Genomic DNA, 17530 nt, shown 5'->3' on the forward strand with positions numbered 1-17530 from the left:
TTGGGAGCGATAGGAGAGCTAGGAGAGAGCGGAGTCTCTGATGCCGAGGGAGTGTAGTTTATCAAGGAGGAGGGGGTGGTCCACTGTGTCGAAGGCCGCGGAGAGGTCAAGGAGTAAGAGGACTGAGTAGTGGCCATTAGCTTTTTGAGTAGGGCGGTTTCGGTGGAGTGTAGGGGACGGAAGCCAGATTGTAGTGGATCGAGGAGGTTGTTGTCAGTGAGGTGGGCGCTTAGTCGATTGTAGACTAAGCGCTCAAGGAGACCAAGAAAGGGGGTTGGGGCTGATTCCTCCTTTAACTATGCATTTTGCACTACCTATTCAATGCAGCATTATGCAGTGAAAAATATATTTCACAAGCATTGGAGTGTGTTTAAAAACAATAAAGTGTTGGGCTCTCTTTTGCCAGAAACTCCCCCTATGGTTTTTAGGTGTTCCACCATTGAGACTGAGCATAGCTCCCAATACGCTTGATCCTCTGAATAAACCTATGTTCTTTCAAAGCTTGAAGGGTTATTTCTTATGTAAGAAATGCAAAGCCTGTAGTATTAATACCAGCGGATCGAAGATTACCACCTTCCAATCTAGTTGTACACATAAGATTTATAATACTGGAGATTTAATCACGTGCACCACTAAGAACGTGATGTACCTAATTCAGTGCCCATGCGGGTTGCAATATGTGGGACGCACAGTACGCATGTTGCGCACCAGGTTGGATGAACAGATTAGGAATATCCGTAGGGGATTTCCTAATCATAGTCTATCCAGGCATTACACGGAATGTCATAATAAAAATCCCGATGGTACCGTGTTTATTGCCATTGATAGGTGTACACCGAATTGGAGAGGTAATCATGTCAGAAGGGAAATTTCAAAATTGGAAACCTTATGGATATATTACCTTTGGCCTCAACATTGAGTGGGATGTAAATGCCTTTATTAATAACAGTTGATTTTACATACTTTTTTATTATATTCTTGTGTAAGATAAAAGTTTTTTGAATTCATAAGTATTATGGTTTTATTTTTATTTGTTGTATTTTTTGATGTGACACAAGATGGCACTGTCCCAATTTTTTATTATATTTGTTGTTATAGTATTCTTTAAAGAATAAGATATTGTTTTGATCCAAATGAATGTTAGCCATTTGCTGCTGTTATAGTATCTTTTGGCACCATTCATATTAATAAATTCATCTGATCCGTGTCAAAATGGATCCGCTTCACCCCCCCCTCGGGGTTTGTGTTACCTGTAGGTGGAACGCACTGCAGTGTGGAGGTGTTTTTTTTTTCTGCTTTCATCTCCCGGTTTGAGGTGGTGCTTCCGGTCTGTGGAACACTCTTCAATGAGAGGGAGTGTCCCTCCTGGTCCTGTTTATATTGCACAAGCCACGCCTGACATCTTTTGATGATGAAACGCATAGGGTAGAGCCACGCTGTGTGACATCATCGCGCTCTGGAGGGACAGCAGCCATCTTGTTGGTTTGAAACTGATAACAGTATTACTGTTATGCTGATATCCATGCTTTCTATGTAAGTGCAATTCAAATAAATCAGTTTAGGCTATTAATATACTACACTATGAGTTGGCAATTTTTCTTTTCATGTGGTGCTTTGGTTGCCTGATGGGGAGTTTTCCATTTGAAGTTCTTTTTGGTGGAATATCTTGGAGGATCCTGTGGTTGCAGTACCTGCTGGATTTATTACACTGCTCATGTTGGCAGACCCGTTGGTCGGTCAACTCTTCTGGTAAGAGGCCAATTTATTTGGGTGTATGGTGCTGGTCTCTTCTTTGGATAGGAACCCCTTTCCTATGCACGGCTGTTCATTTCTGCATATGGGAAATCCACATGGACTTTTCTGTCATCTGTTATATTGTAATTTTTTGTGAACGGGACTTTATGTTCTAATTAACGCTGCAGCTTTTCACCATATCTTAATTGTCAGTTAAAGTAATGCAGTATCACAAAAAATGGCCTGGTTAGGAGGGGGGGGGGGGGGTAAAACCTTTGGAGGGCAAGTGGTTAAACCGATGTACACGTTTACTACAGATTACCTCTTCTGTTCAGAGTTGGGACTAAGTGCTTATTCAATCCTCAACATCCATAATAAAAGCATGTATGTGTTTCAATGTGTTTATTCCTGTACAGGCCACATCAAGGGTCAAAATTCCTACTTTTTTTCTACTATGATAGGTGTGTTGCATTGACAAGTGTGACCATGCTTTTTTTTTTCCCGAATTCATACAAATTCATCCTCATTTTCTGTGTTTTTGCATTGAGCCTTCATTTATTTACACAGATCTAAGTCGTCAACAGACAGGGAATGAAAGAGGCATGCATGCACCCACACTGCTGTCAAATTGGGAGCAGCAGCTGTGTGTGTGTAGCCACTGAGTCCCAATTGACATGTATGTGACTGCGCACATGAGGATGCATAGAACATCTTTACACCCTCTTGCTGGCAAACACAGCTCTTGCACAGGGTACACCCACATAAACAAGGCCTAGATATGAAATACTGCATAATAATATTCAGGAGGCGGAGCTCAAGTCTTCATTTCACATTTTCCAAACTTTGCTTATTTGATTTAAAAAAGGAAAGAAGCTTTTCTTTTCAGAACGCAACCAGCCCTGAGAGCAATGACTTCTCCCTTTATCAGAGTACCAGGTTTCAAACAAAAGGAAGCTGCGGCTGCTGTGATTTCTCTTTAGCTAACCCACAGTTCTTTGGGAATCCTTTGTTATAGGATGTTAAAGTGTTTCTTCAGCGCCCCCCCCCCCCCAAAAAAATACAAAAATTGCCAAAATCTGAAGAGGATGGTAGGTAAAGTTTCTGCTTTAAGAAATGATTAATACTACAGCTTAAAAAATTAAATTATATTAACTGAGAACTATTAAAGCTCTTTAAAGTAAGTACATGGCAGCGGCCATAGATAATATTCAGTGCCTCTAATAAGGATGACTTGATTTGTATTTGCGCTGTTCGATTTGCTATAAATATTTGGGTATGCCACCTTCCCTCAGCTAGACAAAGCTCTATTCAGATGTCAAGCTTTATAATATGATCATATGATTCTGCAACACCAACAAATGGGTTTTACATCTCTAATTGCCTCAAGCGAAAATCTGATCAGTCGTTGACTTTCCAGCGTTAAAGTCTGCTTGATATTCTCTTTTCCACATACAGTATTACCTGTGACTATAATATTAGCGTCTTAAAGTGGAACTACACTGCATCTGAAAACCGCGAAACAAAAAACATTATTTCATTAATTTTTAATGTTCAAAGCAAATTCATCTATGCATGTCTCTATGAAATGACATTGAAAAACACCCCCTAGGAATTCTGGCCATGGCCAGCTTGAGTAAGGGTGGATGATTCTTGTAGCAGTTACTTCCTGGAATCCTTCTGCCCTTAGCTCAGGCATGCAAGCAGGAGTAAGTGCTTAGCTGAGAAAACCCCTCCTACCCTCTTGAAGCCTCCTGGGATGTATGACATAATTTGTCTAACTTTTACCTGCTACTGATGAAGAAATAATGAAGGAGTAGCCCACACCTGGCCATGAAACAGCTTTTGATTCAATTGTCTAATTACTTTTGGTCCCTTGAAAAAGGGGGTTTGGCTACTCTTAAGAGCTGTAATTCCTAAACCCTTACTCCAATTAGGATCTACATACCCTCAAATTAAACCTGAGAGTGTGCACGTTCAGCCCATATCCATTATACAACTATAGCTTGAATATGTTTTGGAAAATACCTGAAAAATCTAAAATTGTGCCTTTGTACACATATATATGGACCTAACTGTGTGTATACATACATATATATACTGTGGAGTTAAAGGGTTATACCACCTTTACTGCGTATGCAGGTATGGGGCATCAGTAGATAAGATCAAACGGTGTAGCTTTGACTAAAGTTGGATAATGCCCTTACTATAGGTGTAGGCCATTTACTTACCTCCCAAAGCCTGGGCAAAAAACTCTCAGATGGCATCATCCTGGCCTGCCTTGCTGCTGGGACCTTGCCAAGGCACTCCAAACTGTTACTGCTCACCCCGACCTTTACAGGAGTGAGCTCTCAAATTCCTACAGCTGTGGTCCACTACCCCCTCATTCGACACATAGCTGAGCTCAGAACTGCTGTGACGAAAGAGAAAAGTCTATATGAGAGTTTGGCTCAGCTGGGAGTGTCTTAGCAACGTCATAGCAACAAAGCAGGATGGGACAATGCCATCTCTGGGAGTTTTTCGGTCAGGCTTTAGATGACACAATCCATCAGACACCACCTATGGCTGCAATATCACTTGTATGAAATATTTTCTAGGAAACCTATACTGAGAAAGTATGGCTGTCACTGCTGACGTCTGCTTCTGAAAATGCTAGTTCCTGGTCATACTGATTCAATGACTTCAATGCTTTGAATCATAGGGGTAACGATGCAAAAAAACAAAACAAAAAAAACTTCACTCTGACCATACATGCTTGCTATGGGCTAGTGACTTAGAGTATAGCTGTCAGCAGGAAGCCAGACTAGCATTTTTTTGGGGATCAGCAAAGCAGACCTTACATCCAATTTATATTATACACTCAGTGGCCACTTTATTAGGTACACCTGTTCAACTGCTTGCTAACACAAATTGTTAATCAGCCAATCACATGGCAGCATCTCAATGCATTTAGGCATGTAGATGTGGTGAAGACAACTTGTTGAAGTTCAAAGTGAGCATCAAAATGGGGAAGAAAGGGGATTTAAGTGACTTTGAACGTGGCATGGTTGTTAGTGCCAGACGGGCTGATCTGAGTATTTAAAAACTGCTGATCTACTGGGATTTTCACACATAACATCTCTAGAGATGAATGGTCCAAAAAAGAGAAAATATCCAGTGAGTGGCAGTTGTGTGGATGAAAATGCCTTGTTGATGTCAGAAGTCAGAGGAGAATGGGCAGACTGGTTGCTGCGACATTCAGATGGTAGGGTCAGAATTTGGTGTAAACAACATGAAAGCATGGATCCATCCTGCCTTGTATCAATGGTTCAGGCTGGTGCTGGTGGGGTAATGGTGTGGGGGAGATTTTCTTGGCACTAGCAAGGTGTACCTAATAAAGTGTCCGGTGAGTGTATGTACACAGTTATATCAGCTTTGAAAATTAACCACTTGCCCTCCAGAGGATTCCCCCCCCCCCCCTTCCTGACCAATCCATTTTTTGCATTACGGCGCTGCGTTACTTTAGCTGACAATTGCGCGGTCATGCAACGCTGCACCCAAATGAAATTACGTCCTTTTTTCCCCGTGAATTGAGCTTTCTTTCGGTTGTATTTCATCGCCTGTGCGGTTTTTATTTTTTGCACTATTAAAAAAAAACAGACAATTTTGAGAAAAAAAAAATCTTTTTTTACTTTTGTTATTAAACATGTCCAGTAAAAAATCAAAAAAAAATCTAAGTTAGTCATAAATTTAGGCCAAAATGTATTCTGTAAAATCCCAATACGTGTAAATTAATCGGGTTACGTGAAAGTTATAGCGTTTACAAATGTCGGTATAGATACTGGAATTTTTTATTTTATTTTTACTAATAATGGCGGCAATCAGTAACTTATAGCAGAACTGCAGCGGACATTCTGACACTGGGGGGGAACGGACTTGGTGTCACTGACATCCCCAGTGACACCAATACAGTGATCAGTGCTAAAAAAAAAGCCACTAATGGCACTAGGCAGGAAGGGGTTAACATGAGGGGCGATCAAAGGGTTAACTGTGTGCTGGGAGTGTATTAATGGGGGACGGTGTGTTGGTGCTTCACTGTAAGCACACTGCTCTGGATGGCTGTGCACAGCCATCCAGAGCAGTTTGCCCAAGCCAACAGGGAGGAGGACTGTTAGTAAACAAAGTAGCCCTCTTCCCTGTTGGAGATCCTCGGTAATCACCAGGCGCCAGCGGGTAATCACCAGCCGGGACACGGTGATTGACAGTAGCGGCCACGAATGCTGGTATATATACACGTGATTTTTGCGCACCCCTGCCACCCTGTAGCAGTATATCTACTATAGGGCGGTGGGGAAGCAGTTAATATTATCTGGAAACATTACGTCATAAATTAATTTGTCAAATTCCTTCATTAAAAGTTGACCTCAGACCACAGCCTCTGTAAACTGTTCAGATATGTGCAGAAAACACAGCTTCGGTCTGTAGGCACATTTTCATGGATCCACAATAGTTTTCTATTATAAAATCACAAACATGTATTCTTTTGTATGCCTGGCTCAGGAAGCGGTAATGCATGTGCCGTATCCGTGTGATGTGTATTTGGTCACAGTGTCCTCAGACTGTCTCTGCAGTTCCTCAATGTGAGAATTCAAAATCCTCTCAAAGTCCTGAGCTCTTCTGTTCTCTTCCTGCAGGAATCTTTCTGCCGCCGCTAAGAAGGATTCTTCTCTGTCACACTGCAAAAAAACAAAGTATTTCAGTAAGTGACACGTCATCATTTTCCATGCAAATCAGGAATAAGAAACACATCTGTTGGATAAAACAGCACACATTACACACTGTTAGGTACGCATTTAACCCCTTGATCATCCTAGATGGTAACTCCTTCCCAGACAGTGTCAGTAGTACAGTGACAGTGTATAGCATCAGCACTGACCACTGTAAAAGTGTCACTGGGGATTTCAGTGACAGTCAGTCCCCCCCTGGTTAGTGTTAGATTGCCCGCTGCACTATCACCGTCCTGTTATAAGTTGCTGATCACCACCATTCGTAGTATAACAAAAAAATCCAGTATATATACCATAGTTTGTAGACGCTATAAATTTCACACAAACCAATCAATATACACTTATTGGGATTGTTTTTGTACCAAAGACATATTGCAGAATACATTCTGTCTAATATTTATGAAGACATTTTTTTTTTATTTTATTGGACATGTTTTATAGCAGAAAGTAAAAAGTACTTTTCTTTTTCAAAATTTTCAGTCTATTTTCATTTATATCGCAAAAATGAAAAAAAAACCCAGTGGGGATCAAATATCACCAAAAGAAAGCTCTATTTCTGTGAAAAAATTCTATAAATTGATGCATGAATGTGCAATTACCAGTTAAAGTAGCGCAGTGCTAAATATAAAAAAAATAGCCTGGTCATGAAGTGGGGTAAAACCTTCCAAAGCTGAAGTGGGTAAACACTTAAATCTCAAATTCTCATGTACGCTTTAACATGTTTATTAACCATTTTGGCCCCATCAGGGAAAGTTAGTAATTTTCTACACACAAATACACTAAAATGAGCATTTTTTAAAAGAAATTTACTTTGAATCCCCAAACACTATATATTTTCTGAAAGTAATGGCCTTGGAGAATAAAATGGTGGCAGCTGCAATTTATTATGTTGCACAATATTTACACAGTTAATGAACAAATGCATATTCTCAAGGAAAAATATACAATAATATGAAATGCACACAAACACAAAATAAAACTTCCTTTAAAAAAACACCATCTTTTATATTTTATTTAAAAATAAATAAAATTATTAATAATTATTTATATATATTTATATATATATATATATATTAAATAAAATATAAAAGATGGTGTTTTGTCAAGTAAATAGATATTAAACATGTCAAGACACAAAATTGTGTAAGCAAAAGTAAAAATATTATGCCTAAAAGTTTTTTTTCATAGGTGATGCTTTAACAGCCTTTAGAGGCCCTAGAATTATTGCTTTCAGCCTGATGTTTGCGACAATACCTCATGTGTTGGGCACTCACTGTTTACATACACCTGTTTGGTGGTTTTGCTTTTACATTTTCTAAATTATTTTTATTTTATGAAAATTAAATTTTTTTACATTGTTTTTTATTTTTTTTTTCTCATCCAACTTTATTGCTGTCACAAGAAAGCCAAGTCTCTTACATGATAGCTTGGGAGGGCAACAGGTTCTCTTTATGGATATATCAGGGATCAATGTCTCCCCTGCAGCTAATGAAGACCAAATCATGGGGGCATCCCTTTTGACTACTGCAAAGGTTGTCAGGTGGCTGTTGAGTCTCCTGGATCACTTTTACCGAACAGCCCATCCCGTGCTTAAAAAAATTGATCCAAAGCTCATGGCGTCTGCAGCCATGAACTCTTTTTAACCACTTGGAGTCCAGGACGTTTTACAGGGGCCTAAGGATGGCAAGCGGTTAAAATGGCTAATATAAGCCTTTTATTTAAAGAATACCTGGTGATCCTGCCATTATTCCCTTTGTTCAGGCACATCCGTTTACAATATTCATACCCCTTGAGATTTTCCACATTTTGTCATGTTACAACCGAAAACGTAAATGTATTTGACTGGGATTTTGTGATAGACCAAAACAAAGTGGTACATAATTGTGAAGTGGAAGGAAAATGATAAATGGTTTTCAAATTTTTTTTCAAATAAATATCTGAAAAGTGTGGTGTGATGCTGCTGTATCTGCGCTGCCATTGGTGGCTAAAGATGTCAATCACTGGGTCCCAGCAAGAGATTCCCCACCAGCACCCAGCGATCATCAAGAAACAGTGACAAGGGAGAGCCCTGTGTGTAAACAACACAGGTCACTCCCCTGCCAGCAATAACATGCAGCATATTTCCCTAGTACAACACACACAGTACATTCAATAAAACAGCACACAGTTAACCCTTTGATCGCCCCAGATGTTAACCCCTTCCTGCCCAGTGTCATTAGTACAATGTCAGTGCTATTTATTAGCACTGATCACTGTATTAATGTCATTAAGATGTCAGTGGCAGATAGTTAGTCCCCCCCCAGTATCAGAATGCCCGACGCAGTCCTGCTATAAATCGCTGATCACCGCCATTACTAGTATATAAAGAAAAAAAAATTCCAGTATATATACCGCCATTTGTAAACGCTATAACATTCACGTAAACCAATTCATTTACACGTATTGGGATTTTGTTTTTAGCAAAGATATGTAGCAGAATACATTTTGGCCTAAATTTATGATGAAATTAGATTTTTTTAATTTTTTTTACTGTATCTGTTTCATAGCAAAAAGTCAAAAACATTGTTTTCTTTTCAAAATTAATTGGTCTTTTTTTGTATATAGCGCAAAAAATAAAAAATGCAGAGGCGATCATATAGCCACGAAAGAAAGCTGTATTTGTGGGGAAAAAAGGACATACATGTCATTTGGGTGCAGCGTTGCATGACCACGCAATTGTCAGTTACAATAATGCAGAGATGTATCACAAAAAAATGGCCTGGTCAGGAAGGGGGGTAAATCCTCCGGAGGGCAAAGGGTTAAAAGAAATAAAAGGTTCTGTAACTGCTTATAATGTGTTCAGCTTCAATGAGTCAGTCAAGTCCTTCTAAGTCTGTTAGTGCATCTAACACTACCCTCTCCTCATACGGCTGCTGTCCAAAAGGGGTCTCTGTTGCTCCTCCATCCAGAATGCAGACATCCTAAGATAGGAAGTGTGGTCTGGCCAGATCACCAGGTGAAAAAAAAAACCAAAAACAAATGCAGCCACGCATCTAATTAGTAAGATTCAATATATACAATTTTTGTTTTGAGGTTTATTCATATAGAAAATTTTCTCAAAGAACATCAGCATGCATAATACATAATAAAAATAAAAGGTCTGCAGTTTGGTGTTTGGGATTCCTGTTGTGCATTTTGACCCGTCCGTAACTGAGGGTCTATTTGGTCTGGTAAGAGACTGAATTTATTGGGTGTTGGTGATGGCAAACTCTTTTTATCGTCAAATTTGAAGCATCATGACAGTATTGGTGTCCTAATGAAGAGGGATTTATGATTTCTTCACCACATGCAGATTGGACTTTTATTTATTTTATTCCATTTTATTTATTATTATAATACAGGATTAATATAGCGCCAACAGTTTGCTCAGCGCTTTACAATATAAAGGGAGACAATACAGCAACAATACAGTTCAATACAAGAGGGATAGGAGTGCCCTGATCCTGGGAGCTTACAATCTAAGAGGGAGGGGCTAGTGGTACAAAAGGTATTTATTGATATTTGAAGTGCCGCACCCCTATGTTTTTTACTATTATCTGTATTGTTGCCTGCAATATCATGGTGGCTTCTCATATTTAATTTATTCATGTTAACCACTTCAAGTCCGGACACTTTTACCCCCTTCCTGTCCAGGCCAATTTTCAGCTTTCAGTACCATCACTATTTGAATGACAATTGTGTGGTCATGCAACATGGTACCCATATGAATTGTTTAGCATTTTTTTGAGACAGATAAAACTTTATTTTGGTGGTATTTATTCACTACTGGGATTCTTATCTTTTTTTGCTATATAAATGAAATAGTCCAAACATTTTGAAGAAAAAAAAAAAGTTTTTCTTATACAATTTTGCAAATAAATATTCTTCCTTCATAAATCTTGGCCAAAATTTATTCAGCTATCTTTTTAGTAAAACAAAAATAACCTAAATTAGTTTATAACCAAAAATTATAATTTTTCAAACATATTTTTTAATTTTTATTTTATATATATATATATATATATATATATATATATATATATATATATATATATATATATATTTTACATACTGTCACCCTAGCAGTACAGTGTCACCATAGTGTCACTGTACTACTTGTGGGGTGGATGAATAATTTTTTTTTTCTCTTACAGACTGCTTTTACACCCATAAAGGCTGTAAAAGCAATCATTTCTCTTTCTCTCTGACTGCATTCTTTCAGCCATTAAAAAATAATGTGAGAGCTGTGATTGGTCACAGCTTGTCACATGGTACAAGGCTGATGTGAATAGCCTTGTACCATGTGATCTCTGTGATCATTCACAGATTTCACTAGTAGTAAGCAATGTCAGGAAGTGACATATTGCTTACTACTATTCATGTGATCACCGATTGGCCAATCAGTGATCACATGATCGGGACCTCACACAGAGGTCCCGTACAGCGATCTGTGTCCAGAGGACATAGCAGGCACTGGATCGCAGTGCCGCGCGCTCCCAGGGAGCGCACACAGGCTAAAAATGCGGGAGCCGTTTATGAACGGCAACCCACTCCCGTCTGGCCGTTTATATATACATGGGCCAGACGGGAAGTAGTTAAGTAGATGCATATAGTCAGATCCATAAATATTGGGACAGCGACACAATTCTAACATTTTTGGCTCTATACACCACCACAATGGATTTGAAATTAAACGAACAAGATGTGCTTTAACTGCAGACTGTCAGCTTTCATTTGAGGGTATTTACATCCAAATCAGGTTAACGGTGTAGGAATTACAACAGTTTACATATGTGCTTCCCACTTGTTAAGGGACCAAAAGTAATGGGACAATTGGCTTCTCAGCTGTTCCATGGCCAGGTGTGTGTTATTCCCTCATTATCCCAATTACAATGAGCAGATAAAAGGTCCAGAGTTCATTTCAAGTGTGCTACTTGCATTTGGAATCTGTTGCTGTCAACTCTCAAGATGAGATCCAAAGAGCTGTCATTATCAGTGAAGCAAGCCATCATTAGGCTGAAAAAACAAACCCATCAGAGAGATAGCAAAAACATTAGGCGTGGCCAAAACAACTGTTTGCAACATTCTTAAAAAGAAGGAACGCACCAGTGAGCTCAGCAACACCAAAAGAACCGGAAGACCACAGAAAACAACTGTGGTGGATGACCGAAGAATTCTTTCCCTGGTGAAGAAAACACCCTTCACAACAGTTGGCCAGATCAAGAACACTCTCCAGGAGGTAGGTGTATGTGTGTCAAAGTCACCAATCAAGAGAAGACTTCACCAGAGTGAATACATAGGGGTCACCACAAGATGTAAACCATTGGTGAGCCTCAAAAACAGGAAGGCCAGATTAGAGTTTGCCAAACGACATCTAAAAAAGCCTTCACAGTTCTGGAACAACATCCTATGGACAGATGAGACCAAGATCAACTTGTACCAGAGTGATGGGAAGAGAAGAGTATGGAGAAGGAAAGGAACTGCTCATGATCCTAAGCATACCACCTCATCAGTGAAGCATGGTGGTGGTAGTGTCATGGCGTGGGCATGTATGGCTGCCAATGGAACTGGTTCTCTTGTATTTATTGATGATGTGACTGCTGACAAAAGCAGCAGGATGAATTCTGAAGTGTTTCGGGCAATATTATCTGCTCATATTCAGCCAAATGCTTCAGAACTCATTGGACGCCACTTCACAGTGCAGATGGACAATGACCCAAAGCATACTGCAAAAGCAACCAAAGAGTTTTTTAAGGGAAAGAAGTGGAATGTTATGCAATGGCCAAGTCAATCACCTGACCTGAATCCGATTGAGCATGCATTTCACTTGCTGAAGACAAAACTGAAGGGAAAATGCCCCAAGAACAAGCAGGAACTGAAGACAGTTGCAGTAGAGGCCTGGCAGAGCATCACCAGGGATGAAACCCAGCGTCTGGTGATGTCTATGCGTTCCAGACTTCAGGCTGTAATTGCCTGCAAAGGATTTGCAACCAAGTATTAAAAAGTGAAAGTTTGATTCAGGATTATTATTCTGTCCCATTACTTTTGGTCCGTTAACAAGTGGGAGGCACATATGCAAACTGTTGTAATTCCTACACCGTTCACCTGATTTGGATGTAAATACCCTCAAATTAAAGCTGACAGTCTGCAGTTAAAGCACATCTTGTTCGTTCCATTTCAAATAAATTGTGGTGGTGTATAGAGCCAAAAATGTTAGAATTGTGTCGATGTCCCAATATTTATGGACCTGACTGTAAACATAGCGCAGAATTGTTAAATTACTTTTCTATGCATAATACATACAATTCTGATTAAGTAATACACATCACATTGTTATTACTTACAGATGTGGAAGTCCCATCTAACTGATCACAAACAAAAATCAGGGAGAGGTCTATCTCTGGGAACTGGGGGCCATTGTGTAGATATGTCCCCCTATTTATAACAGGCAAGATGGCTTCCAGGCAGCTCTGATCCATTAGGAGGCTCTGGGATGGAGTTTCCCAGCCGCTGTCACTTGGAGTAAACTGGCAGGCACCCCGCAGCTGTTTCAGCATCCTAATGTGATTTTCTTCATGGCATAATCTGAAATTTTAAAAAAAAGTGTGATTACAATATGAAACTATTACTGCACCAATCTCATAACCAACCCAATGCCATCAAAATATCTGCTGAATGAATGGAAAGTTTTTCATGTGTGCAATTATGAGGACCTTGAAAGCTGTAATGAAAACATGACAGGATCTCTGCAAGTGTAAGAAATTGTTCATGCAGCATAATGGCGCAGTATTGATGACACAAAGGATTAACACAATTCATGTACTGCAGAGCAAACTTTCAAAGTTTGTACTCAATTACAGTTTTTCAGTGACTTTGTTTCCCGATAACGTAACCCTAATGGAAAAATATATTTTAAAAATATTCTTCCCCAATAGATTGCCATATATTTGAAATGCTACAATTTTGGCCATATTCAATATATGAAAAGTATTTTTAAATATACATTTCAAATACACTGTATGTCTTTAAAGATACAAATCTACATTTTTGGAATGCATTTGCAAATATATGTAAAAATAAATGTTAAAATGACTTTTTTCTATGTAAAAAAAAAAATATGAAGCATATATTTTAAAAAAATATATGTTTTTAAAATATAGTCTTCAGATTTTTTTAACATATAAAAAAGTCATTTTAACATATTTTTAAATATATGTGTAAATGCATTCCAAAAATGTAGATTTATATTATTAAAGACATACAGTATATTTGAAATGTATTTTTAAAAATATTTTTCATATATTTTGTAATAAAAACGCATTTCAACAAAATATATTGAATATGGCCAAAATTGCAGCATTTCAAATATATGTCAATATATTTGGGAAGAACATTTTTAATATATATTTGAAATATATTTTTCTTCCATATGGGATATAGCACTTTCATACACCAGATGTCACCGATCCACATTACTTGCCTTGTAATTTCAGCATAACCCTGGGCTCACACCTGTGCGTTGCGGTACATCGCATATGATTCGCACAGGAACCGCACAGCATTCCTGTGCAAATCACATGCGAATTCTGTGTGGTGGATTTGAGCCATACATTTTGTATGGCTCTAATCGCATCGCACCAAAAATATGCAGGACCCTTTTTTTGGTCTGCACTAGAATCGGAACGCATGGTTATTCACACCTATGCGATCCGATTCTGCACATCGCACCACATTTTGCGGACCGCTTTTGGGGTGTTCACTTAAGATACACACCCACAGCGGTTTGCATGAACGGGGTGCGATTCTGATGTGGTGTGGAATTCGCAATGAAAACGCTGCGAATTCCACACCGCATCAGTGTGAACCCAGGCTAAAACAGGCACAATTCACTTAATAAAACAATCCTGGTCCTTATAGCGAGTGGCCAATCAACGCTTTTCTTTGGTGCCATTGCTGTAATTATTACCTACATGGTAAATTTAAAGAAATACTACCAACATTCACACAATCTACAATCACGCTTACACCGCTAACCGTCTTTCTTCTACAGAACAGAAAAACTGACTTTCCTCAACTTCTCACAGGATTTATTGCAGTTACTGCCATTTGATTGGTCCCCAGAACAAGGACTGTGATTGGTCAGTAGGGTCTGCACTTAATATCTGCTTCTTAAGCACTTGAAGACCACAATATGTATTATTTACGTTGCGGCTGTCAAATGGTATCCTGGGATGATGTCTGCTGCTGCAGGCATCATCCCAGTTTTGTTCTTTACAGGAGCCTATTGTCTTTAACATAATCAGCTCCTGGATTGGTTTTACAGGTGGTGGGAGGGGTTACTGCCTGCCGATTCCTCTCCCTGATCTCTGTCCCATTAGAGAACCCGGAACTGAAGCCTGCGGTCTTTTGACAGTTCTTTTCTGCTCCCCATGGCTCAGTAACTAGCCTGCTCAGTGCACCATGTGAGAGATAACAACCTCACTGACTATTTATTCACAGACACTAATTGCAATTACCCAAAAAGCCACAGATGTGGGAAATTAACCAGTTACCGCCTGGCCTATAGCCAGATGACGGCCGGGCGAACAGCTCATCCCTCCGGGTGGACACCATATGGCGTCCTTTCAGGAACGCGCATTGCGCATGCCCCCAGGGCCGCACTGCGGTGCGATCTGTCACCGGCCGTGTACCTCGGACAAGGCCGATGACAGATCTGTGTACCGACCCCGTTGTCAGTACCATGTGATCTGCTGTGACCAATCACAGCAGGTCACATGACAGTTGTATACAATGCCATCCATTGTATACAAGTGTGTCTAGCTGTGAATGGTCATAGTGGTCACATGCACAAGCTGGGCCAATCACAGCCCAGCTGTTTCATGTGATTAGCCGTGGCAAAATCACAGCTAAGCACGAAAAAAAAAAAAACCCTGAATGAATGTCATTCAGGTAAATGCTTGCTTATAGGAAAGAAATTCTTTGCTATAAGCAAATTGTGTTAAAAAAAACAAAAAACTGATTACTTCCCCAAAGTAGTACAATGTTACTATGGTAACATTATACCACTTTGGTCATAGTGAAATATGAAAAAAAAAATCTTAAAAAAAATTAAAAATTTGCAATTTTTTTTGTACTGTCATGAGTGTCCCTGATCACCGCCATGCCTGTTATATGATGACGCTGTACTGCACTGGTGACAGTATGTAAAAAAAATTGTGAAAAGCATTTTTTTAATTTCTTAATTTTCCGAAAAATGACATAAAAATGACAACTTCTAAAAACTCGCCATGCCTCTTATGAAATACGTCGGACTGTTTACTTTGCAAAAAGGGGTCATTTGGGGGATTTCTGTACTGTTCTGACATTTGGGGATATATGTACTGTTCTGACATTCTTGGACCTCAAGAAATTAGATTGGTTGTCAATACTTCAGGATTGATCAATTTTCAGATATATCTCATAGTTTGTGAACTCTGTAACTTTCCTACAAACTAAATAATACATCCTAATTTGGGTTATTTTCACCAAAGACATGTAGCAGAATACATCTCGGCCTAAATTTATGAAGAACAATTATTTATTTGCAAACTTTTATAACAGAAACAAAGAAAACGTGTTTTTTTAAAAAATAATTTTGTCTTTTTTGTTAATTTAGCAAAAAAAAAAAAAAAACCCCAGCATTGATTAAATACCACCAAAAGAAAGTCCTCGTGGTGTGAAGAAAATTATAAAATTTTAGTTTGGGTACAATGTTGTATGACCGCGCAATTGTCATTCAAAGTGTGAGAGCGCTGAAACCTGAACATTGGCCCGAACAATTTTTCTGTCAGTTATGGCAGCAACCTTTCTTAGTCTACCTGACCTTGGAACTTTATAAAGATGGAAAAGTACATAAAAAGATGTCCAAAGTCTTGACTATGCCAATCAGTACTGTTAAATCACCTATTAAGAAGTGGAAAGTTTGGGGATCTCTAGATACCAAGCCAAGGTCAGGTAGACCAAGAAAGATTGCAGCCATAACTGACAGAAGAATTGTCCGGGATTGTGGTTACATATGGGTTTCCCTTTGTATCCTGAACAATTCTTCTGGCAGTTGTGGCTGCAATCTTTCTTGGTCTACCTGACCTTTTGTGGTTAAAGACAATTCTTTTTTTTTGAACAATTTTTTTTTATAAAGTAGAGTGTGAAGGCCAAGAACATCTGATGGCTGTTGATGTCTCCATTGAGAAGATCCCCCACTTTGGTCACCAGGACAGAAGGTTCCCCCATGGGGACACAGACAATGATAAAACCAAAATATGCGAGAAGCAGTAAGAGTGCCACACCAATGGTCCAACACAGTCTTTTATTAAATAATGTGTAAAATGAAAGCCAACCTGATTTGGGGTCAAACGCTCTAAAATGAATGGATTTAGGGAATGCTGGTATAAGGGCTAGCTCACACTAGATGCAGTGCCGTGCGTTTTTTTCTGCATCAAAAATGCATGCACAGTGCTATCCATGTATTCCAATGGCCCTAGTTCACACCAGTGCAGTCAGTTTCAGTCAGTTTCTGGTGCTGAAAAAAAAAGAAAATTCTGCATATTTTCTGCACAGAACCGTACTGGAATAAAGCAAATTGCATCAAAACTGCACCGGAACAGTGTGTGGCGTCAGCAAAAACGTATCCAGAATGTATCCGCAGTGCATTTTTGCAGTGTGAACTGGCCCTAAAGGCACATTGGAAGTACATAATAAGATAATTACATACAGTGGATATAAAAAGTCTACACACCCGATAAAATGTCAGGTTTCTGTGATGTAAAAAAATGAGACAAAGATAAACCATTTCAGAACTTTTTCGACCTTTAATATGACCTATAAACTGTACAAGTCAGCTGAAAAAAAATGAAATCTTTTAGGGGGGGAAGTAAACATAAAAAGCTAAAAATAATGTGGTTGCTTAAGTGTACACCCTCTTATAACTGGGAATGTAGCTGTGTTCAGAATTAAGCAATCACACTCAAAATCATGTT

General features: G+C 39.0%; 1 protein-coding gene across 1 annotated transcript in view; it reads right to left on the reverse strand.

Annotated features, from left to right (window-relative positions):
* Window positions 1–5387: 5387 nt before the first annotated feature.
* Window positions 5388–17530, reverse strand: part of DEUP1 (deuterosome assembly protein 1) — a 99718-nt gene continuing 87575 nt past the window's right edge. The window contains exons 12-13 of the mRNA XM_089656493.1: window positions 12860–13100; window positions 5388–6446 (exon numbers count right to left, since the gene is read on the reverse strand). Coding sequence (XP_089512619.1) covers window positions 6267–6446; window positions 12860–13100 — 421 coding nt within the window. The 3' untranslated portion in view covers window positions 5388–6266. The remainder of the gene's footprint in view (window positions 6447–12859; window positions 13101–17530) is intronic.

Source organism: Staurois parvus, unplaced genomic scaffold, assembly GCF_062004578.1.
Source record: "Staurois parvus isolate SC_StPar_1 unplaced genomic scaffold, SC_StPar_1.0 ptg000027l, whole genome shotgun sequence".
Taxonomy (NCBI): domain Eukaryota; kingdom Metazoa; phylum Chordata; class Amphibia; order Anura; family Ranidae; genus Staurois; species Staurois parvus.